Source organism: Suncus etruscus, chromosome 10 (genome assembly GCF_024139225.1).
Source record: "Suncus etruscus isolate mSunEtr1 chromosome 10, mSunEtr1.pri.cur, whole genome shotgun sequence".
NCBI classification, from domain to species: Eukaryota; Metazoa; Chordata; class Mammalia; order Eulipotyphla; family Soricidae; genus Suncus; species Suncus etruscus.
In genome coordinates this window covers 25,590,826-25,616,767 of record NC_064857.1, presented here as the reverse complement: position 1 = coordinate 25,616,767, position 25,942 = coordinate 25,590,826, and the positions used below count along the sequence as shown (strand labels likewise).

The 25,942-nt window shown below is 37.7% G+C and overlaps 1 protein-coding gene across 1 annotated transcript in view; it reads right to left on the bottom strand.

Moving 5' to 3' along the window:
* Positions 1-2,542: 2,542 nt before the first annotated feature.
* The window catches only part of TRAM1 (translocation associated membrane protein 1), a 38,102-nt gene continuing 14,702 nt past the window's right edge, over positions 2,543-25,942 (bottom strand). Inside the window, exons 4-11 of the mRNA XM_049781831.1 lie at positions 25,516-25,632; positions 22,785-22,843; positions 20,359-20,443; positions 11,336-11,406; positions 11,127-11,231; positions 9,634-9,777; positions 9,347-9,507; positions 2,543-2,727 (exon numbers count right to left, since the gene is read on the bottom strand). Of these exons, the coding sequence (XP_049637788.1) occupies positions 2,654-2,727; positions 9,347-9,507; positions 9,634-9,777; positions 11,127-11,231; positions 11,336-11,406; positions 20,359-20,443; positions 22,785-22,843; positions 25,516-25,632 (816 nt within the window). The 3' untranslated portion in view covers positions 2,543-2,653. The remainder of the gene's footprint in view (positions 2,728-9,346; positions 9,508-9,633; positions 9,778-11,126; positions 11,232-11,335; positions 11,407-20,358; positions 20,444-22,784; positions 22,844-25,515; positions 25,633-25,942) is intronic.

The following is a 25,942-nucleotide window of genomic DNA, read 5'->3' as shown; positions in this document are numbered from 1 at the left end:
GTTTAACAAGTTTTCTTATTTCATCCTATTGGACTGAGGTACATTTACCCAGAGCTTCTAAGTCAAACACAGACTCAGTCCAACCCCTTTCACGCTCTTTAAATTCAGGGTTACACAAGTCTTTTAATTCTTCCTGACAGTTGGACATGCCTACTTTGACATCCCCAAATCTGGAAAAATAGTGATGCTATTAGCTAATTCTTTTCCACTACATTAATTATACCTTAGGCAGCCTCTGAGTTAAAACATGTTTTAAGCATTATCTTAGAAATTTTAGCAGTTATTTTTAGGCACTTATAATAGTAAAAACAGGTACATAGCATAACGATTATTTGTTTAAAAATTTCACATAGTCAAATAGTGGAACTAGTTTCCAATGGAATAAATCAAACCATAGTATTGGCCATTGCTCATGTCTGGGGAGCAAAAATTTCTCACTTCCTCATCTACATAAGCTTTGTTCTAAAATTAGTTATGGACTTAAGAATGTACAAGATTTATTTTGTTGTTTTGTGTGTGTGCTACACCTGACAATACTCAGGACCATATGGAGTCCTGGGTTGGCTGTATGCAAGGCAAGTGCTGAACCTGCTGTACTATTTCTCTGGCCCCTTATTGACTTATCTTGATTTTGGGTCATACCTAGCTGTGCTTCTTAGGACTCTTGATTTTGTGCGCAAGGGCCACTTCTGGTGGTACTCGGCTAAGTGTATGTGGTGCAGGGGATTGAACTTGGGACTCAGCTCTGTACTATCTCTCTAGCCTTAGTAATTTTTTACTTTATTGTAGAATACATTTTTTTCCTTTAAAAGCTATTTTAAAAGTCCAACGAGAGGATATTTTAAAATACAGTACATGTTAAGAAAACTATTTAGGGGGGCCGGAGAGATAGCATGGAGGTATAAGGCGTTTACCTTTCATGCAGAAGGTCATCAGTTCAAATCCCGGTGTCCCATATGGTCCCCCGTGCCTGCCAGGAGCAATTTCTGAGCACGGAGCCAGGAAAAACCCCTGAGCACTGCCGGGTGTGACCCAAAAACCACAAAAAAAAAAAAAAAAAAAAGAGAAAAAAAAAAAAAGAAAACTATTTAGAACAGAAGCATGTTAATAATGAAAGATGTACAGAACACAGCTTGTGAAAGTAAAAAGTTTTATTTTGATTGATTTCTCAATGTATAACTCAATATAATGCCAGTTTTTATTGGCAAAATTTGGTTCCACTGAAACTCTATGATGCTACAGAGAGCTACTACTTTTTCCAGGAAGTAGGTAAACAGCTGGAAACAAAAGCACAACTTTCTTGCAGCATGGCAACTTATTAAGCTGCAGATCTAACGAGTCTGCAACTTTATTTTACTAAAAATGGCACAAACATTAGCTGGTGACAAAAGTGAGAAGTGGGAATAAGATGTGAATACCAAAAGGAGCAATATATGTACTGTAAAGACAACAACAAACATATATAGCTCTACAAATTTAAAGAAAAAATTATAGAAAAGGGAACCAAGTATTTTACTCAAATGTTTTTGAGGCTTTCTGTAGATACAAATATATATATATATATATTTATCCAAAAATATGTTTTATACAGATAAATGCTTCTCAAAGATGGGACCAAAGCTAGTTATAACATAAAGCACTATCTTTTATAAGAGTATTTATCCACCTGAATTTTCAATTTAGTGCATTAAGTGTTTCCAAATATAACCTGACATTCATTTTTGTAGCTAAAATTCAAATGTGCATTATTTTTTTAAAAAGGGTTGCAGGTTGAGCAATATTTATCTAAGATAATGTGATATAGAACAAGTCCCATTAAGAATCATTATATTAACAAATATATCAAAAAGGGCGACAGTCAGATTTTCTGCTGTAAATATTTCCATTTTCTGGTTTTCAGTTTACAAGTGTTGAAAACACACAGGAAAGCTTTTAACTTCACAAGTACTTTTATGCTAATATATTTTGACTCAATATTATGGTAATAGAGCTCCACAGTGACCAAAAGTACGCCTTTTTAAAAAAAAAATAAAAGGGGGGGGGGAGTATAACACTAACAACCATTACCTATAAAATAAAGCACACAATTATTTTGGTGAATTTACAAATCTTTTCTTCTCCAGGTGTAAAGGCTACAAAAATTCCTAAAAATTAGAGAACACTGAAAACATATTAAAGTTTGACTTCCAACTTTATAGTATTTCCATTTGACCCTGAAAGATAACTTAAAAAAATATGACCTTTCTGGAACAGGCCATCTGGCTAATATAAAAAATTGGTGAGCACAGAAATTGGATCACTGATATGTAGAATTTTTGTAAATAGTTCTCTCTCTAAACCATTAGAAAATAGTCAAAGATAAAAAACAAAATAAAATACAGGTGTGTGGGGTGTATGGTCCCTAAACTATTTTGAAGGCAGGTAGCTTAGTCTAAGCTAAAATAGTTTTTTCACTCATAGTAATCATCATCTTCTCCTCAATGCCCTTAAAAGGAAAAGGAAAAAAAAAAAAAAAAAGCATGAAACAGTACAATAGAGAGAATCAAAGAGCACAAACTGTATTTTTAAGAACAGAAAAAAATCTCTAATGCTGAAAGATAAAGAGTACAAAGCAGATTTCTTTGGGGAAATGAATCAATTAGACTATGATTCATTATGAAGATTTTTCTTTTCTATTACGGGGAGAGTCTGCTCCACTTGAAGTTACTGTTCCATTTACACCATTTTCTGAAAAGAGAGAAGGATTGGTGTTACTTTTCTGTATAGGCTTAAATACCAAAAGAAATTTTACATCTAAACATATATTCTTATGGTCTTAGTCAACTTATTTGCCAGTTTTTATTTTCACTATAATTTAACCAACCATAAAAAGAACATAAATACAATAACCTAAAACTAAAAATTAAAAAAAATACTATATTTCAAGGATAGTTCAATAAAAACATGTTTTAAATAAAAATACTAGTTAAAAGCAGAGAAAAAGACCACACAAATGAAGTTTAAAAAAAAAATCTTAATAAAAACTTGTAGGGGAAATGTGTGTTTGGCCACACCTGAAAGTGCTCAGGGGCTATTCCTATTCCTTGTTCTGTGCTAAGGGGACAGCCTCTGGCGGTACATGGGGGTCCTTTATATGGTACTGGTGTTCTGAACTGGGTTCAGCTGGATGCAAGCAAGCACCTACCTTCTGTATATTTCTCCAACCCCAAAATGAAGTTTTGGAGGAGATATTTTTTCTAACAATTTTTTTGGGGGGGATGGGGGATGGGGAGAAATCACACTCTGGTGGTACTTGGAGGACCACGCAGTGCCAGAGATTGGACTGATGGCTCCCAAATGCAAAACATGTGCTCCCTGGCCCTTGGCAGAAATGTTTCTTTAGAATATTGTAAACTTCCATTCAAAGAAGTTGAGTACAAAAATGGCTGTTTGAAGGCCTGGAACATAACCAAAGCAACCACTATTCTTTTCCTTTCTTTTTTTTTTGGTTTTTGGGCCACACCCGGCAGTGCTCAGGGGTTACTCCTGGCTGTCTGCTCAGAAATAGCTCCTGGCAGGCAGGGGGGACCATATGGGACACCGGGATTCGAACCAACCACCTTTGGTCCTGGATCGGCTGCTTGCAAGGCAAACGCAGCTATGCTATCTCTCCGGGCCCTATTATTTTCCTTTCGCTGGATTTACCAACTACTAAGCACACAAAGCAGAATCAGAGAAATAAAGCAGAAAGTAACTCCTAAGAAACTACAAAGTTAAGGAGAAAATTATATATAAAGTTTCAAGATTGTGAGTTAAAAACTTAAATTCCAGAAAGGAAACACTTACACAGGGTTGATGTCATTAGGGAGCACTGAAAATAAATCAGTTTCGACTCATATAATGACCTACCATATTTATTCAGAGCATCAGCTAGTTTTTTTAAATGCTGAATATTTAAAAAGTACCAGTGCTATGTACTGTGCTATGAGAAAAAAAATTGGCAAGCAAATTAAATTAAAATGCATCTTGCTTAGACAGAAAGAAGTTAAAACTATTTCTATTTTCAGATGAAACCTGTCAGGAACTTACTCAAATGCAAAGTAATTCAACAGATACTATTATTAACAGTAATTTAAAAAGCAGAAATTTCAGCAATGTTGCAAGATATAATTATAAGAAAAAAATCAATTTTCTATACACTGTTGACAACACTATCAGAACCAATAAAATAATACTGAGGAACAGCTTCTGCTAAGTTTATCTATCTTATCTATCTTTATATATATTTATATATATCTTTATCTACCTTATATACTTATGCTCTGGTCACTACAAAATGTAATGGAAAGAAATTAGACTTCTCCCAAATCAAAAAAAAAAAATCTGTTTTCATACTTCCAAAGGCAGCTTACCGATTTATAGTAATTTATATAAAAAACCCAGCAGGCTTTGCAGAAATAAATAAGCTGATGATTTTAAAATTTTTATGAAATTATAAAGGATTTAGAATAACTAAAACATGAAAAAGAAAACAAGAATAGAAGGAACCACATTACCTCACTGCAAAAGTTACTCAAAGTTCTTTTTGTCAACACAATGTAGTATTGACAAAGATAAAAGATTACTAAGAGTATTGAAAATTTAAAAGTAAGGTAATCCTTTTATGATTAGCTGGCTTCCAAGAAGATTTCACGCATGCCGAGGATCAAACTCATGGCCTCACACATGCTCACTACCTAGCCCCTGAAATATACACTTTAAACATAAAAAAGAGTGAACTAGGAGCCGGGAAGGTGGCGCTAGAGGTAAGGTGTCTGCCTTGCAAGCGCTAGCGTAGGACGGACAGCAGTTTGATCCCCCAGTGTCCCATATGGTCCCCCCCAAGCCAGGGGTGATTTCTGAGCACATAGCCAGGAGTAACCCCTGAGCGTCAAATGGGTGTGGCCCAAAAACCAAAAAAAAAAAAAAAAAAAAAAAAGAGTGAACTGAATGTTCCTGAAGATCTCTCCTAACAAAGGGGTCTCTCACTTAAGAGCACAGGGTCCTTTCAACTAGAAATTCCGGTGTCAAATTAAGAAGCAGTCTCTTGGGTTCAAAAGAACCCTTGTTGGAATACTGTGGGGGTATAAGTTAATGGTTGGAGTGATACTGGTGGCTGTATTGAGGGCTGGCTGGACTTTCTAAACTGCATTGCTGATAACACCCTGCACCCCCTCCCCAAACTGTTTTGTCCAAACCCTTTACAGAAAAACCAGTTTGGCTGGAGTCTTTCCTGAGTGACAACAGGAGGAAAGCGTGTTTATTACAAACACTGCTATAAAAGTTGCTATAACATGCAAATTATATCACAAATAAAACAGTTAAAAATGTATGGGAACTTGAGTGATAGTACAGCAAGTAGGGTGCTTGCCTTGCACATGGCTGACCTGGGTTTGATTCCCAGCATACCATATGGTCCCCTGAGCTCCACTAGGAATAAACCCCAAACACAACTGGGTGTGGCACAAAAACCAGAAGAAAAATACACACACCAACAGATTAAATTAGCCTAAATGAGTTATATACTCCATTTAATATATACTTATATTATACATAATAAATATTACATATGTTTTTATATATATAATATATAAATATATATATTTCATGGGTTGAAAGATACCATTTTCCTTAATCTACAGACTTAATGCAATTTAAATTTAGTATCTCAGCAAAGTGGAAACTGACCTAAAATACAAAAACTGATATAAGAAACAAAGGGCTAAGAACTGCTGAGACAAATTTGACAGAGAAGGAAGACATAATCAGATATAAAGACTTACAAAGAATAAGTCTTCAGTTAAGAAATACGTTAAGAACAGAAACTTCCTGTTGTGGTTCCAAGCATAACATTAAATCAATGCTGAAAAAATTATTTCAATGCCAATGTATTTTCAATTACAGGTCAGAAGAGTTATTAAGTTAGAGGTAGGCTCAAAGATGAAGAATCAGTTTAAAAAAAAAAATAAAACGAGTCCACGTGAGACTAAATGCAAGACAGACAGGCTTGTAAACCAGTTTTGTTTGTAAAAAAATGAATAAAATGATGGGGCTGGAGCAGTGGTGCAAGCGGTAGGGCATTTATCTTGTGCGCACTGACCTAGGACAGACCGTGATTCGATCCCCTGGCATCCTATATAGTCCCCCAAGCCAGGAGTGATTTCTGAGTGCATAGCCAGGAATAATCCCTGAGTGTCACCATGTGTGGCCCCAAAACAAAAACAGACAAAAAAGAATAAAATGCTTGACGATACGGGGCCAGAGAGATAGCATGGAGGTAAGGCATTTGCCTTGCATGCAGAAGGACAGTGGTTCGAATCTTGGCATCCCATATGATCCCCTGAGCCTGCCAGTAACGATTTCTGAGCTTAGAGCCAGGAGTAATCCCTGAGAGCCGCTGGGTGTGACCCAAAAACCAAAAACTCAATACCCCCCCCCAAAAAATGCTTGAAGGTAAAAATATCACACGCTATATCCCCCTAGAACTGCAGTTTTGAGGCAAATAATGACCCAAGAGAAGTCACCAAACTAGAAGGTTGAGTAAGATTGTTTTATACCTAATTCTTTAAAAGTAAAGGTTTCTTTGTAAGATTTTTTTTTTTTTTTTTTTTTGGTTTTTGGGTCATACCTGGCAGCGCTCAGGGGTTACTCCTGGCTCTATGCTCAGAAATTGCCCCTGCGGGATTCGAACCACCATCCTTCTGCATGAAAGGCAAATGCCTAACCTCCATGCTATCTCTCAGGCCCCTTCTTTATAAGAATTTTTTTTTTATTTTTTTTTAAATTTTTTATTTTGAATTATGAGAACAAAAGATGCAAAGAAAGAGGACAAGGTAAAGTTACAGTGGAAGGACAATCACCCATAACATAATTCTCAGAAGAAGTCCCCTTGCTGATATCTTAACTTTGAACTTTCAGCCAAAGAAAGTTAAGATAAATAAAACAGAATCCATGTGCAATTACTTTGTCCCTCAAGTCCCCAGATTGTAGCACATTATAATATTTAACAGCACACAAGGCAATCTAAAGTCTTTATAAGAATTTTTAAGAAAACTTTTTTTGGGGGGTGGGGGGCCACTGCTGGCTGTGTTCTGGGGTTATTCCTGGCTCTGTACTCAGAAATTGCTACTGGCAGGCTCAGGGGACCCTATGGAATGCCAGGGATCGAACCCGGATCAGTCCCGAGTCATCAGAGTGGAAGGGAAATGCCCTACCACTGTACTACCTACTATCACTCTGTCCCCTAATTTTAAATCTTAATTAAGATTACTTGGGGGAAAAAAATTACTTGGGGGCTGGAGCGATAGCTCAGTGGGTAGGATGTTTGCCTTGCACATGGCCAAACCTGGGTTTGATCTCCAGCATCCCACTGTATGGTCCCCAAGCCTGCCAGGAACAATTTCTAAGTGCAGAGCCAGGAGTAACATGAGCACTGCCAAGTGTGGCCCAAAGAACAACTAAACAAAACAAAAAGATTACACTAAGACCCACATCACTGACTTGAAATTCATAATGTTTGGCCCACCTAGCAGGGATTACTTCCAGGGACATTCTACCTGGCTGATGCAGGCCTGAGTTTGGTTAGTGCACTTAATGATATTAGGTGCACCAGTACCACCATGGCAATGGTTGGAAAGCATGTGGTATGAAGATTAAACTCAGAGCTCCAGGTATGTTAGGCATGCATTCCAACCCTTTAACTATATCCAAAGCCTATCACAGATACTTAAAAAATGGGAAGGGGATGAACAGAAACTTCCTCAGAGAAATATAAATGACCAAAAGGCATATGGAAAAATGCTCTGTATCACTAATCATCAGGGATATGCAAGTCAAAATAATAAGATATAAACTCAGATATAAACAGAGACAGGCACTCATCAAAAGGAGCAGCAACCAGGTCTGGTGAGGATATGGGGAAATGGAAATCTCACTGCTAGTGAAATTATCGACTGCTACAACCTTTTGGGAAGACAATATGAAAAGTGCTCAAAAAACTAGGAACTGAGCTTGTCTATGACCCAGCTATTCTCCTTGAAATGTATTTCAAGACCCTGAAAGCACAATGCAGAAAAGACATCAGCACACTTAGGTGCACTGCAACATGATACCAGAATCTGGAAACAACCCAAGAGCCCAAGAATAGATAACTGGACACAGAAACAAGCTATAGTACAACACAACACAGTACTTGGCCATAAAAAAATCATGCAGTTTGCTGATTCACACTTGGATCTGGGGAGTATCATGCTGAGTGAAATGAATCAGAGGGAGAGGGACAGAGAGAATGATCTCACTCATCTGCAGGATATAAAGAAATATAGTAGGGGAATAACTAATACCCAAGGAAACTATAAATGAAAAGCAGGAGAATTGGTCTTTAGTAGGCACCTGCCAATGTGTGTGTGTGTGTGTGGGGGGGGGGTTTAGGTAAGGACCATTAAGACAATGATAAAATAAACAAAAACAAAAAACAGTCATTTTGAACCAGGACTAGGTACAGCAAGGAAGTAAAGTGACATGCATTATATCCTACTAGTAACAATTAGTTTAAACCACAGTACCCTAAAAGGGAGAAAAGGCAAAATAAAAAATAAAAAAAGAATAAAGGGGCTGGAGAGATAGAATGGAGGTGAGGGCATTTGCCTTGTATGCAGAAGGACAGTGGTTCGAACCCCGGCATCCCATATGGTCCCCTGAGCTGCCAGGAGCAATTTCTGAGCCTAGAGCCAGGAGTAACCCCTGAGCACTGCCAGGTGTGACCCAAAAGAAAAAAAAAAGTAAAGTAGATTGAAGGGCTCAGAGAGAGAGTGCACAGTGGTAGGGCGTTTGCCTTGCATGCAACCGATCCAGGACAGATGGTGGTTTGAACCCCGGCATCCCATATGGCCCCCCACCCTGCTAGGAGCGATTCCTGAGCACAGAGCAAGGAGTAACCCGAGTTACGCTGGGTGTGACTGAAAAACAAAAACAAAAAAACAAAACAAAACGAAAAAAAAAGAGATTAGAGAACAGAAGGGAAAGTGGGCACACTGATGGAGGGAAGCAGACACTGGTGATGGGACTGGTCTTCAAAAGCAATCTTTAATAACTTTGTAATTCATATTGATTCAATACAATTTTTAAAAAAATAGAGAGAGTAGGGCATTTGCCTTGTATGAAGGTGACCTAGGTTCAATCCTCAGCATCCTTGAGGATCCATTACCAGGAATGATCCCTGAAAGCAGAGCCAGGAGTAAACCCTAAGCATTGCTGGGTGTGCCCCCCCCCCCCAAAATTAACATTTTTTTGACTACTTTGGAATTTTGACTGCTTACTGAATACAAACCTGTTCCTTTTCTAGAAGATCTGCCTTTGGTCACTGTTGGTTTCTTCTTTATTGTTGGTGCCTGAGAATTCGAATGTTCCCTCCATCTCCGAAGCTGAAAATTAATGAACTTCCACATCATGAATGCTTGGGTAATGCAAATGGATGCCAGAACAGCAATTCTGAGAATATTAAGGGAAAAAAAGTATATCAATACAATGTCAAAATGTTACTGTCACAATAAAATGCTTACTACAAAGGGGCAGTGTAATGTTAAATTATAAAGAAAAATGTTACATCAACTGTACCTAATAGCCAACACATTAAAATTTCCAGTACTGAAATCCAGCTTCTGGTTCTCAGCTCTTGCAAGACCAAATCCAACAGTGAGTACTGAGAGAATTAAAGTCAGAAGTCTTCCCAAAACAAAAAGAACTGCCCACAAAGAAAATCTGTAAGAAAAACATTAAGTCAAATCAATATTGCAAAGACACAATTCATGTAAAATCAAGCATTCCTCTTGAAATGCTTGGAAAATAACATATAGGTCATATTTTTGGAGAAAAATATAGCATATACTTCAAGTTTATAAAGTCCTGCAAAGCAGTGTTTCCCAATGTTTTTCCCCACTGTGGCCTTCTTCCAATCTTGTTTTCTCCATCATGGTCATGTCCAGTTTGATCTACTAGTCTTGTGTTCTGGCACCCTCTTTATTATTTATTACCTGTGGCCCACCTTTAAATATCCAAGGGGGCCATATTGTCCCAGGTTGAGAAAGCAGCTATAAAGTAATGCATAAAATTTTAATTTGATATCTCCTTTGCAGGGATCAAAATAAGAACTATGATTTAAGCAGGACACCTAATTTCCCTTTAAGAGCCCCATAAATTTTATACTTCTGAAAGTAATACCACTCGAATTGTTTTTTCTCTTTGTTTTTGAGCATACTCAGCGGTGCTGTGGATACTCCTGGCTGGCTCTGCATGCAGGGTTTACTCCTGGTGTTGCGGAACTACATGGGATGCTGGGGATTGAACTCGGGTCAGCTGTGTAAAAGGCAAATACACTACCCGCTGGTAACTAGCACTCTAGCCCCTTCCAATTCTGTTTTCAGTCTAATTCAATATTCCCATCAAAATTCTTTGTGGTATCTTTTACAGCTATGTAAACTATTTAATTTTATTCCCAAAATTTACTTCCCTATTACTCCTTCAAAAAAAAAAAAAAATCAAACAAAAAAGCATTACATCAGATAGAAACTTTTTATTTGGTTTTTGGGCGCTACCTGGTGATACTCAGGGGTTCCTCCTGGCTATGTGCTCAGAAATCGCTCCTGGCTTAGGGGACCATATGGGACACTGGAGAATTGAACGGCAGTCTATCCTAGGTCAGCAGCGTGCAAGACAAACGCCCTACCACTATGCCACCGGTCCAGCCCCTACATCAGATAAAAATTTTAACAAAAAAGTAAACCCAGAATGTCAGGGGTATGGCATATCCCAAGGCCAGAGATATTGCTCAGTGGTAGATGACATGGCTTATGTGCCCTGGCACCACAAAACTGCAACAACCATTACTTAAAGTAGCCAAAAATTTTCAAAGTGCCAATATGGCATCTGTTTAAAAGCTATTCCATTTTAAAGTATAAAATTCTACCCCTAATTGCTAACGAGTTTCATTTCTTTAAATCTGCTAATAGCTTATAAAGTCAGGTAATTGCCCAAAGCATGGGCAGGAGTAATAGTATGATTCTTAAAAATCATTAATCTTCATTACACAAAACAGAGTTTGAATAGCTTACCCTTTCTGATATTTTTCATCACTAAAATAAAACAGGCGGGAAATATGGAAAAGAAATTCCACGAAATAATGCAGCACCAGAAGAACAAGTCCAAGATGATTCAAGCTGTTGAAAGAACAAAATTAAAAGAGTAAGAATTAAGGATTCTTAAGCATAACAGCATACTTTCTACCCATCCACATGCATACCCAAGAAAAAGCTCTACTCACTTCAAAAGATAAGCTCCAGCAATATGGAAGAGGTAAAGACCAATGTAAACAAGCTGTCGAGGAATATCTTCCTATAAACAGAAAATTACATCATGGATTAAAATATGCTGAAAAATTTCTATCCCTTAGCACTGTGGTAGTAGTAAAAAATGTACTAATATATTAATTGAAAACCTGCAGCATATTCTGCCTGCAAGATGTCCAATTCACCTCAATTAATTACATGACTTAAAACAAGTCATTTATGTTCTCTTGGTCTGAGCTACTATATCAGTTAAAATGTGAATAACAACATGGATTTGCTTAAATCAAGTTAACTCAAAATTCCTTTCAGTGAGAAAATCTATAGTTCTTACAATATTAATAACTATAAAATGTCTTAAAATTAAAACTGCTATGTTTATAGCAGTGTTATCTTAATACTAAAGAATACGTAGAAATTTTATTGTGAATGAATAAATTCCTGTCAGTTATAGTCATCTACTCACTCAGGATACCACCAAATTGCATGTTCATTCTCTTCTAAATGATTCTGTATGCCTAGTACACAAATTTTATTTTTTGTGGAGGTAGGGCGTTTGCTTTGCATGCAGAAGAATAGTAGTTTGAATCCCGGTATCCCATCTGGCCCCCCGAGCCTGCCAGGAGTAACCCCTGAGAACTGGCGGGTGTGACCCAACAACCAAAAACAAAACCAAAAAAACCTCCAACAAATTTTATTGTTGGTTTTCTGCCTCTCCTTAGGTAGTCCCTAGCAAACCAGCTATTGTAGAAAAAAACAGTGCTTTTTAAAAAATGTCAAGATTTACTAGCATATCATAAAATCAATTTAGGAGGTCGAACTAACATCTTTAAAATACTATGAAAACAGAAAAAAAATGCTACAGTGTATATTATACATTAAAATTTATACTATATTTTAAACATACCACACAAACAAAACCAAAGATACAAAGTCAAAGTTTGCATCTTGAATTGCGGTCAGAAAAAATATTTGCAAAAGAAGTGTTTGCGTAATATTTGTTAATTCTCTAATCGAAAATGTTTCTATCATTCCTACTTTTCCTGATTTTAGCAATCTTTTATTTTATAATATGTAAACTTTTAGAAATATACTATATAAACCCACCATTATATATTATATTCTTTAAAAAAGATTATTAAAATAAGTTTACATTAGTAAATAAATTAGTAATTAGTACTGGTGAGTACTATTGATGAACTACGGAAGCTACTAAAATTCTAGGTTGATGCTGGTAGATTAAACTATTTCTCAGCAGCCTCCACTCTGGCATCTAACCAGGAGAGGAGAGTACAGATTGCTACTGCTTCTTTATTTCTTCCCCTCACTTCTATGGAGAGGTCTTATTTTCTGAGAAAAAGTAGAGATTTTACAAGTGTAGTTTAGAAACAGAAAATTCTTTAGTAAGAACATTACAAAAGATCAAGTGTTGGCAAGATGAACACAAGATAGTCAGAAAATACTGCATTAAGTACTATGTTTTGGAACTTTTGGAGAAAATCCCAAGACATAAAGTCAAGTTGAGAATGGAGCTAACTGGAGAAAAAAGTCGAACATAAGCTGTCTTTAAGATTCTTTTCTGGCTTTGTGCTTAGGTGACTGTAGTACCAAGTGGTGACCAAGTGGTTTCTCCTAAACCTATGTTTCAGCTCCTTAAGTAATTTTCCTGGCCCCATTTTTGTGTTTTTGGGCTACCTTGAATGGTGCTTGGGCAACAGCCCTTCCTATCTCAGCTCTTTGCCCTGAATTCACAGTCAGCAAAGCTCAGGGAACCTTATAGTGTTGGGAAATGAACCCAAGGCCAGTGCGATGCATAGCACACACTTTATTAGTCCACTGAACGACATCTGTAGCTCTTAACTATTAAACAAAACATGTTTTAGTTTTGTTAGCCACATGTAAAAAATTGGATCTTGGGGCCGGAGAGATAGCATGGAGGTAAGGCGTTTGCCTTTCATGCAGAAGGACGGTGGTTTGAATCCGGCATCCCATATGGCCCCCCGTGCCTGGCAGGGGCGATTTCTGAGCATAGAGCCAGGAGTAACCCCTGAGCACTGCCAGGTGTGATGCCCCCAAAACCAAACAAACAAAATAAAATTGAACTAGACTCCTTTCTTACTACAATATGTATTAAAGCTAATTGAAAAAGGGTTGGGCCCGGAGAGATAGCACAGTGGCGTTTGCCTTGCAAGTAGCCGATCCAGGACCGAAGGTGGTTGGTTCGAATCCCAGTGTCCCATATGGTCCCGCGTGCCTGCCAGGAGCTATTTCTGAGCAGACAGCCAGGAGTAACCCCTGAGCACCGCTGGGTGTGGCCCAAAAACCAAAAAAAAAAAAAAAAGGGTTAAATTAAAAGGCTTCACTATCAAATCCCAAAACTGTACTGAGGAAAACAGTTAATATGTCTAAAGGCATAGTCAATAACAATGGTACTGAATTTAAAAAAAGTAAATGAGACTAGATTAAGTTAAGAAGGTTCAGCATAACGAAAGAAATGTCTAAAATAAAAAGTCAGCCTGCTGACTAGAAAAAAAATATTTGCTCACAATATATCTAAAAAAAGGACCAACAAAATCTATATATCAAGATGTATATATATCAATCTTACATATCAAGAGAAGCTGAACACATCTCAAAACACACATGGACAATGAGTATAATAAAAAAAAGTAATGGTTATCACTCATGGCTAGGCAAATGAAAATCAAAATGAGTTTTCAGTTCACACTAACAACTTGGGTATACATTAAAAAGAGTAAAAATAGTGATGAGAGTTTGGGAGCCTTCAGGACTATACCTGGTAATGGGGTCATGAGGTACCAGGGATTGAAAAGTAGTTGGGCTTTCTGCTTGCCTCCCCATCCATATATTCTTTTTTTTATATTTTTTTTATTTTTTTTTATAATTTTTTATTATGAATTATGAGAACAAAAAATGCAAAGAAAGAGGATAAGGTAAAGTTACAGTGGAAGGACACCCATAACATAATTATCAGAAGAAGTCCCCTTGCTGATATCTTAACTTTGAACTTTCACCAAAGAAAGTTAAGATAAATAAAACAGAATCCATGTGCAATTACTTTGTCCCTCAAGTCCCCAGATTGTAGCACATTATAATATTTCTTAACAGCACACAAGGCAATCTAAAGCCATCAAACTTACGTAACTCCTTAAACATTAGAGGCATAGTATTTTTTACATTTCCATGTACATGCATATTAGCTTAAGTTAACCTCAAATTTTAAGTGGGTGTGTTTTAGGGATTAGTCAAAGGAGCACAGTAAAAACGGTGTTAGAGTGGCAATTGTTGTTTGCATAGGCCCACCAAAATATGAGAGGCATGGAAAGGAATAGCCTTGGCCTAAATACAAAGAGATCCTACCCCTGAAGTTTCCTGGCATAAGACCAGCTCTAGGCCTCAGGAAAGTTATCGTTCGCTCCAAGACATTGTCCGTAGCGCCAACACACTTATCACACAGTCTCTGTTGTTGGTCTCATGTTTCTGTATTAAAGATTCTGGAATCTGCATGTCCTACATTGAAGTCATGATGTGGAGTGCCTTCTCGTTTCACCTCACCATGAAAGGGGAATGCAGGAAGCCCTGTCCTGTAAGCAGGTTGTTGTTGTTAAGTCTTCTCAGTGTTAAGGGAAGTCTTTTGAGCAGGACGATGTCTGAGCAGTGGTAGGGTCTTCCGTGGTAGAGGATTGCTTCCAGGTGATGTTATAGACAAACCTCACCATAAAGGGGAAATATAGCAAGCCCTGTCCAGTAAGCAGGTCATTGTTCTTGTTGTCTTCTCAGTGTTAAGGGATGTCTCTTTTGAGTAGATCGATGTCAGAGCAGCTGTAGGGTCGTCCCTGGTACAGGAATGCCTCCAGGTGATGTTATATACAACCTTGGATGTTTTGTAAATGTCTTCTGTAGATCAAGGGGTAAATGGAGAATGCCCATTCTTCTGAGGCCTGTGCCAGGTCTTTATGTCAATGTTCAGGGTGTAAGGTCTCATTGCACTACAAGATTTGTGTGTTCCCATTTCTATTAGATAAGAATTTATTGGTATGTATAGTATTTTCCCATGTTAGTGTGCCTAGGCAAACAAGATATAAAGCCACGTGGTGCTATCAGATATATGGGGGCATAAGAACATTTCCAACAAGACCCATGACTTGGTTCAAACATAAGTATTAAACTGAGGGATTCTTTCACACCAAATTCCATATTGAGCAGTTCACACAGAGAAGATAAAAAACATGGGGGGGGGATCATCACTGTATAAGAAAGTAATTAGCAAAAATTATAGCCGTCAAAGAAAACACCCATAAAATGTTGAAAAGATATGTGTCCTTTTTATGCCTTTTAAAATAGTTGGGTGGGTGTTAACTCTAGGGCACCACTTTGGTCTGTGAATTAGGACTCAACAGTACTTAAGTTAGAAAGGGTAAAAAAGGAGTAATGATGATAGGAGATAAAGAAGTTAAAGAGAAATATGAATTTATGAAGGGGTATGCAAAAGGGCAGAGTACAAAATGGACATTCTGCATACATAAAAACATAATTCAATGATAGTGAGTACTATTAATGTTTCTTGTGAGAGTACTATTAATGTTTCTTGTGCACGCGGGGGTAAATGTAGACTGGACAGAGATTACCAGCGCCAGCCAAACCTCCTCCTGCTAGACTCCCGGCTCCCAGGAAGGAGAGATCCTTCAAGAAGCTGGGAGACCAGAAGTTCAGAGCCCCACCCAGACCCTCCCTAAGGAGCCGCATGGATAGTGGGGGAAGGCCTAGGGTACCTTCAAGCTCCACCAAGGGACCCAACTCACCGGCTTGCCCAGGCGTGTGGCCCGGGGAAGCCCTGGAGATCTGGAGCAAGGCGGCAGAGGGGTCCTGGGGTTACCCAAGTCCCGCACCCCCCCTAGGCCTGGCCAAGAAGGCCTCCGGCATGGCGTGGGCCTGCCAAACCTCCTCCTGCTAGACTCCCGGCTCCCAGGAAGGAGAGATCCTTCAAGAAGCTGGGAGAACAGAAGTTCAGAGCCCCCATATATTCTTTTTTTTTTTTTTTTTGGTTTTTGAGCCACACCCGTTTGACGCTCAGGGGTTATTCCTGGCTATGTGCTCAGAAATCGCCCCTGGCTTGGGGGGACCATATGGGACGCCGGGGATCAAACCGCGGTCCTTCCTTGGCTAGCGCTTGCAAGGCAGACACCTTACCTCCAGCGCCACCTACCCGGCCCAGCCCCCATATATTCTTAATGCTAATGTTAACCTTAGTAAATCTCTATTTTATAGGAAATACTTTTAAGCACTATTTAAAATAAAACTACCCTTATGTCGATATCATAAATATACCCAAATGTGAGGCAAAACCCTTCAAACAGATAAAACTATGTGATATTTAAACTGTATCAAAGCTCATATGAATAGGAATCTATTTATATGTTAATTCTACAATAATATTTACATTCGTGATCACTTTATTTTGATGAGTAATATAAATGCTTATATAAGATGTATAGCCTGAAAACACTCAGTTACATATTGAAAATGTGAAGGAAACTCATGAACTAGAATGAAACAAAAAGTATTTCTAATTTAATTTACTTTACACATTATGCAAAATATGTATACAATTAAATTAACTATTAGACATACAATATTTTACTATTTCACTCATATTTTCCTAAAAACTATCAAGTAGGATAAGAAGTTACATTTTGACAAGAGACATTCTTAGGGGCAGGGGCTAAGTGCATGCACTGCATGCAGGAGACCAGATCTAGCCCTGTGCAGCACCCCGTCCCTTGAGCACCATTGGGAGTGGTCCTGAGCAAAGAGCTGCGAGCAGCCCCTGAGCACTATTACATGTGATCCAAAAACAAAACAAGCAAACAAACAAAAAAATTTAAAAAAGGGGTTCTTAAAATAATTTTCATGGAGTAAATTTTAAGAAACCATTTAAGATATATGCAGCTGTTACTTTCAAATTATGCTAATTACTTGAAAGTTACTTTCAACTGTCATATGTAGGTGTTAAAAATAGTTTGTCAAGTCCTAAACCATGCAAATTACTCCATAAAAATTAAACTGCATTTTTGGAGAAATGTCACCTGGCAATACTAGATAAAAGCTCTGAGAATGCAAATGAACAACTGCTTTAAAATGTCCCTTTTTTTATTTACATAGTCAGTAACTAATATAAGGACAAAGGTGTTTTGTACATGGATACCTGAAGAGGGCTTTAAATATTTGAGTACCAGGACTGGAACAATAGTCCAGTAAGTAGGGTGTTTGCCTTGCATGCAGCCAATCCTGGTTCCATCTCTGGCATCTATATGGTCCCCAGAACACTGCCACGAGTGATCCTGAGCTGAGAGCCAGAAGTAACCCCTGACACTGCTGGGTGTGGCCCACAACCCAAATCAATCAATCAATCAATCAATCAATCAATCAATCAATCAAAACAAATGTTTGAGTACTAAGCCATCAAGAAGCTATAATACTCCCAGCAAGTACTGTTCAAGAGAATTTTTTGGAATGACAGAAAGAAAAGTTCTGTATCTTGGGTATCCAAAAGCCAGACAATTAGCCACATGTTGCAAGTGAACAAATAAAATAAGGTTAGTGTGAAACTACATTGTTTTTTTCCAATATTACTTTAAGTGTCTAGTAACTATTATTTTAGATAGGTGATTCCTGATGTGAGCAGAAATGTGATTTTGCGTTCACATCAGGTACTTACTATACAAGGAAAAGTCATTAAAATTGGGAGTCTGATAAACTTAAAACAGTTCTAAGAGTTAAATAAATCTTCATAATACTAAGACTTATAAAACAACATAATTAGGAAAAAAGTTTAATTTATAAAAGATCAATATCAGAGCTTTTAAGCTTTAATGAATGGGTTTTGTTTTTGTTTTTGTTTTTGGTTTTTGGGTCACACCCGGCGGGGCTCAGGGGTTACTCCTGGCTGTCTGCTCAGAAATAGCTCCTGGCAGGCACGGGGGACCATATGGGACACCGGGATTAGAACCAACCACCTTTGGTCCTGGATCGGCGGCTTGCAAGGCAAACACCGCTGTGCTATCTCTCCGGGCCCTAATGAATGGGCTTTAATTTGAATTTGCTTTTAATTGTAGCATCAGACACATAACAAAACCACAAATAAATAGCATATATAGTATTATTTTCCATTGCAAGACTCTGGAAACAGCCAAGATACCCTTCAACAGATGAGTGGCTAAAGAAACTGTGGTACATATACACAATGGAATATTATGCAGCTGTCAGGAGAGATGAAGTCATGAAATTTTCCTATACATGGATGTACATGGAATCTATTATGCTGAGTGAAATAAGTCAGAGAGAGAGAAAAACGCAGAATTGTCTCACTCATCTATGGGTTTTAAGAAAAATGAAAGACATTCTTGCAATAATAACTTTCAGACACAAAAAGAGAAAAGAGCTGGAAGTTACAGCTCATCTCATGAAGCTCACCACAAACAGGGATGAGTTTAGTTAGAGAAATAACTACGTTTTGAACTATCCCAATAATGAGAATGTACGAGGGAAATAGAAAGCCTGTCTAGAGTACAGGCGGGGGTTGGGTGGGGAGGAGGGAGATTTGGGACATTGTTGATGGGAATGTTGCACTGGTGATGGGTGGTGTTCTTTACATGACTGAACCCAAACACAATCATGTATGTAATAAAGTTGTTTAAATAAAAAAGTGTGGGTGAGTAGTTGTATTATAGCTATAGAACTAGAGAGACAGTATATAGGGAAGAGTTAAATTAAGACAAAACTGACTTTGTAATCCATCTCATGGATTTTTGAAGTCCTAAAGGTTAAATTAAAAAAAATTTTTTACAGTGCTTCAGTAATGTATTTATTTGTTCAAATGAATGAACATCTTTTCATAGGTTAAAAAGTAACTCTATTTCACTGAATATTCAAACTAGGTATACTTTTTCAATACTGAATTCTTCTTTGGGACTTGAACACAGAACTATTATCATGTAACTAATTTTTTGCATCTTAATTAGTGAGCCTTCTAAGAAAATCAATATAAAACTACTAGTCATTGGGCCAGAGAGACAGCATGGAGATAGGGCGTTTGCCTTGTATCCGAAAGGATGGTGGTTCGAATCCTGGCATCCCATATGGTCCCCTGAGTCTGCCAGGAGCAATTTCTTTCTTTTTTTTTCTGGTTTTTGGGTTACACCCGGCAGCGCTTAGGGGTTACTCCTGGCTCTGGGCTCAGAAATTGCCTCTGGCAGGCACGGGGGACCACCCATCATCCTTCTGGATGTAAGGCAAACGCCTTACCTCCATGCTATCTCTCCAGTCCCACCAGGAGCAATTTCTGAGCATAAGCCAGGAGTAACCCCTGAGTGCTGCTGGGTGTGACCCAACCCCCCACCCCCAAATAAAGTAAAAATAAACCCCACCAAACTAACAGTCATGAGTTTGCTCAAATTTTAAATTAGTACTGATAAAATCAGTATGTTGTAGTAGAGGTACCTAGTTAATCATGACTAAAAACATATTTTCAGAAATATCCAAGAGAGTTAGTAGGGAAAGCGTGTGTGTGTGTGTGTGTGTGTGTGTGTGAGAGAGAGAGAGAGAGAGAGAGAGAGAGAGAGAGAGAGAGAGAGAGAGAGAGAGAGAGAGAGAGAGAGAGAGAGAGAGAATAGTTGGAAAAGAACTAATACAAGAAGGAAAAAAGGAAAACAAAGATGTATGGAAATATTTTGTATTAGAAAAACTTCAAGAGGGGAGAAAAAAAAAAAGACAATTTTTTGTTTTTGGGCCACACCTAATGGTGCACAGAGGTTATTCCTGATTCTGCATTCAGGAATCACTCCCAGTGATACTCAGAGGACCATTTGGGATGCTGGGGTCTGAAACTGGGTCAGCTATGTGGCAAGGCAAATGTGCTATCGGATGCACTATCACTCTAGACTTAGGAGACAATTTTTAAAAATCACAAAATCCAGCTTACCTTTTTTGTTTTCTGAAAGTAAAGTTCAGGAAAAGCATGAAACCAGTAAGCCAGCTGTGATATAAAGAAAAGCTTCATTTGAAATCTGCACAAGAAAGCAAAAAATGAAAGTGTTAAACATGTCATTGAAAGAAAATAAAAACAATCACTGAAATCAGAGTACAGAAAGTAAACTACTTTTGGAATATTTTGATATCCCCCTTACAATGTTCTGTGCATCTTTAATAACTCTCCAATGGGCAATCTCCTTGTCTCCCTTTGTAAATTCCATCATCAGTCATTCCTATGTATTAAACCTCTGAAGCCTAGCATCTATAAAATCCCATTAACAAAAAAAGCTTAGCATTATCTGCAGAACCCCATTAACATAAAAGATTGGGAGGAACCAGAGCCCCTTGTCTATTAGTCAATTAATACTTATTAGTATGTCATGTTAGTTACTGAAAACAGAAGGGACATAATTCTGAGGAAATAAAATCACAGATAAGATTTTATCAGAAAAAAAATATGATAAAGCAAAAAAAGACTAAAATAAAAGTAGAAAGGTGGACAACAATTAGAAAGTGGAAAGAACTTAACTTCAAGTATGAAAAACTATCTAGCTGGAACACTGAGAAAGTCCCAAATAAATGGAGGCAACGAAGATTAAAAGTGAAATGATGTATATAAGGATTTGCCACATAGTATCTACAAGTAGAGAATCAAACGTCTTTTTTTTTTTTTTTTTTGCTTATTGGGCCACTCAGGGGTTACTCCTGGTTATGCGCTCCTGGTTTGGGGGACTATATGGGATGCTGGGGGATCAAACTGTGGTCCCTGTTAGGCTAGCTGCATGCAAAGCAAATGCCCTACCGCTTGTGCCACTGCTCCGGCCCCTCAAATGTCTTAACTTTAAAACTCTCCTGTTTTATCATTATTCTTTCCTCTCCTCCTTCAAAAGTCTAAAACAGAAAGGCAATCTTAAACAATTTGGGGAATAAAAAGAAAGATATGATCTTATAACCATGTGAGTATTCCCACTGTTTAGGTTTACTGAACCAATATAATAATTAAAAAAAAACAATGGCTCAGTGGTAGGGGTATTATAGCTGTACTCAAAATATGCACAATCATGTTATTCCTTTCATATCTTTTGCACAATTTTCATAAAGTAGTACATATACTGAATGAATGTCTAAAATAACAAGCACATATATGGCCCAGTAACCAATGTAATATATAAAAGATCTCTGACTGCTCTTAGGGCAAACAATCTTAGTTGGCATAGGCACAATGTCCTTGAATGACACTGCAATCATTGAACTAATAAAATCAGTGAATAAAATCTTACAGAACTAGAGAGAAAAAATAAGAAACAATCCCTATCTCAAGCTTATATTGCAAAAAGCTTAAGAACTAGAAAACAGGAAGAGGTCAGGGATGGGGCTCACCAGTTCAACACTTGTCTTATATGTGAGCATAAGATAGGGCCTGTGAGGCACTGCACTTGATCTCCATCATACAAGGGGTGTAGTGTAGGGGGAGGAGAAGAAATGGAAGGGAAGGAGAAGAAAGAGTTTAGGGTAATGAAAACAAGCAAATGTATGTAAAAGATATAACAGTATAAAGGGGGAAAGATGAGGAAGAAGAAAGAAAAACAGTATTAAATTGTGTGTTAAAATTGTTTTTTCAAATGAAAAAAAAATGGTGAAAATACACGTGAAAAAAAGGAGAGAAATTCCTTTTCTTATGGCATTAGAACTGCCAAAGACAACTATTATATGAAAAAGATCAAAGTCCTAAAAAGATTAGGAATTGGGACCAGTGTACAATGGGTAGAGTGAGTTGTACTTTTCTAATCCACATCCATCCCTGCCACCCCATATACTATCTCAAGCCCACCAACAATAAACCTTGAGTGCAGAAGCAGGAGTAAGCCTTGAGCATTGCCAGGCTTGGCGCAATAACTAAATCAAACCATTAAGATTAAGAGTCAGTTCTGTTACATGCTGAGAACAGGGGTGGAGGGAGGACAGCACTGGTGGTGGGAATGCCCCTCATTCACTGTCACTATGTACCATAAGTGATGCAGTGAAAGATTTGTAATGCACTTTGGTCACAATAAAAATTAAAAAAAAATTTGATGAAATAAACTGTTGACCCATTTAAAAAAAAAAAAAAAGAATCAGCTCTGTTTAAAAATGACAGAACCAGGGGCCGAAGCAGTGGGGTGTTTGCCTTGAAAACGCTAACCTAGGACGAACTAGTTCGATCCCCTGGTGTCCATTATTGTCCCCTAAGCCAGAAGCGATTTCTGAGCGCATAGTCAGAAGTAACCCCTGAGAGTCATCGGATGTGGCCCCAAAAGCAATAAAATAAAGTAATAATAATTATAAAGACAGAACCATAGCTGTTAAAAAAAAAGAAAACTGCTAAAAGGGACTTACGTCATCAGGTTATGAGGATAAGCCCTCCACAAGATAGTTGGGTCTGAGATGTAGTTTTCCTGTGAAAGAAAAAAAAATTTTAATTGCCTTTGAGAATAATAAAAACTTTGTAGAAAAGACATTTTCATTTCTTGCATATTTACAATTCCATGGAAGTCAAACATTTCAGCTATTTTAGTTATTTTCAATTCAGTTTAATTACTCTAGTGAACATCAACAGGAAATACAAAGCGAAGGAAGAGCTTGGCCTTTAATATTTTTTCAATGAAGAAAAACCAAACCAAACCAAACCAAACCAAAACCATGAGATAATAAAGAAACATAAATGAACTGAAATCAGAAATGGAGCATAAAAGAGGTAAAACAGGAGCCGGAACAATAGCACAGCAGTAGGGCATTTGCCTTGCATGCAGACAACCTGGGAGGGACCCATATGGTATCCCATACGGTCCTCTGAGCCTGCCAGGAGCAATTTCTTTTATATATATATTATTATTATTTAAACACTTTGATTACATACATGATTGTGTTTGGGTTCAGTCATGTAAAGAACACCACCCATCACCAGTGCAACATTCCCATCACCAATGTCCCAGATCTCCCTTCTCCCTACCCAACCCCCGCCTGTACTCTAGACAGGCTTTCTATAACCCTCATACGTTCTCATTATTAGGATAGTTCAAAATGTAGTATTTCTCTAACAAAACTCATCCCTGTTTGTGGTGAGCTGTAACTTCCAGCCCTTCTCTATTTTGTGTCTGGAAATTATTATTGCAAGAATGTCTTTCATTTTTCTTAAAATCCATAGATAAGTGAGACCATTCTGTGTTTTTCTCTAACTTATTTCACTCAGCATAATAGACTCCATGTACATCCATGTATAGGAAAACTTCATGACTTCATCTCTCCTGACAGCTGCATAATATTCCATTGTGCATATGTACCACAGTTTCTTTAGCCATTCATCTGTTGAAGGGCATCTTGGTTGTTTCCAGAGTCTTGCTATGGTAAATAGTGCTGCAATGAATATAGGTGGAAGGAAGGGGTTTTTGTATTGTATTTTTGTGTTCCTAGCATATATTCCTAGGAGTGCTATAGCTGGGTCATAGGGGAGCTCGATATCCAGTTTTTGGAGGAATCTCCATATCGCTCTCCAGAAAGGTTGAACTAGATGGCATTCCCACCAGCAGTGGATAAGAGTTCCTTTCTCTCCACATCCCTGCCAACACTGTTTGTTCTCAGTCTTTGTGACAGGAGCAATTTCTAATCACAGAACTAGGAGTAACTCCTGAGTGCCACCAAATGTGACCCCCAAACCAAAAGAGAGAGTGAGCAAGAGAGAGAGAAAGAGAGAGAGAGAGAGAGAGAGAGAGAGAGAGAGAGAGAGAGAGAGAGAAAGAGAGAGAGAGAGAGAGAGAGAGAGAGAGCGAGTGGTACTACAGCTATAGGAAAGAGAAATTTTAGTTTGGGCAATCAGAGATGAGTTTTAGGGTGCAATACCTGAAAGGGTACAAAGAAGGATCAAACTGATGACAAGTTCTACAGCATTTTATGTCTACATTCTAAAAAAAAATCTTTTCGTTTTTTAAAAATAACCGTAACTATTCAGTGAGGTGTATTACAAATGTTAAAAAAAAAAAACAAAAAACGAGGGGCAGGAGCAATATAGCACAGTGGTAGGGTGTATGCCTTGCATGCGGCTGACCAAGGACAGGCCTGGGTTCGATTCCTAGCATAGCATATGGTCCCTGACTCCCCACCCTCAACGTTCCAGGAACAATTTCTGAGTGCAGAGCCAGAAATAACCCCAGAGTGCCATCGGGTGTGGTTCAAAAACCAATAAATAAATATTTAAACAAACAAAAACAAAAGTGGCTTTTCAATTTAATCCATGTTTTGATGCAATAAAAAGCTGTAGCATAAAAAGCAATAAGTACTGATTTGAAGGTCTTTTAAGTATCTCCAAAATTAAGTGTTGTAGCCTAAAAAATTTAATTTACCTATTAATCTTTAGTACAGAAAGAAGCTCATAGAAAGGACTGAGTTCTGATAAGGTAAAAATACTGTAAACTATGGCATTAATATGAATTAATGAATTAAAAAAAGGGGCCAGAGAGAGCATGGAGGTAGGGCATTTGCTTTGCATGCTGAAGGATGGTGGTTCGAATCCAGGCATCCCATATGGTCCCCCGAGCCTGCCAGAAGCCATTTTTGAGGATAGAGCCAGAAGTAGCCCTTGAGCACTGCCAGGTGTGACCCCAAAACAAAAACAAACAAACAAAATTATCACAGGAACCATTATTACTAATGTTAAAACAAATTCTGTTCCCCTAATCCCCACTGGTTAATGAAGTATACTAAAAAAGGATTTGATGGTTTAACAGAAAAGTTATACATTTTAAGTTGATTGTAAAATGCCTGCACTGTTGTTTAAACGGTGAGATGAGAGTGTTCCTGTAAGTTATTAAAAGTATCACTGACATAATTTTTTTTTGCTAATATATTGGTAAATGCAAGATATAAAACCAGACTGGCTGAAAATATGTGAGGTTTTCTGAAATATGAATCATTGTTTAGTATCTCTGTTGCCTAAAAACTAATAATAAGACTTGATATAATGGATCAACAGACTTTTAATCTTAGATGAAAATACTAAAAGAATTTTTCTAAGATTCTGAAAAATGAACATTCAAAATAAATCATTACTAATTTAAGCATTGTATATACTTACAGATACTAGAATAAAAGTTCCCCAAATACAAGAAAAAAGGTAAAATGCACTAAGCTGGCCAGATTCATTGAACTTGCTGTGTTTTGTTTTGGAGAAATGCATTCTTCTGTTAATTTTCTAAAATAAAAATAAAGGGCAAACATTAAAATCATATTATAAAATATACTTAATATATAATAGAATGGAGATCTAATATTTTACAAAGCCTTTTAAAATTTACAAGTTAGGGCCAGAGTGATAATATAGTAAGCAGGGTGCTTACCTTGCATGCAGCTGACCTATGTTTAATTCCTGGCATCCCATTTGGTCTCCTGAGCTCACCAAGAGTGATCCTTGAGCACAGGGCCAGGAGTAAGCCCAGAGTATTACTGGGTGTGGTTCCCTCGAAATTTAAACATTAACCTCCACCAATTCCAAACCCCACTTT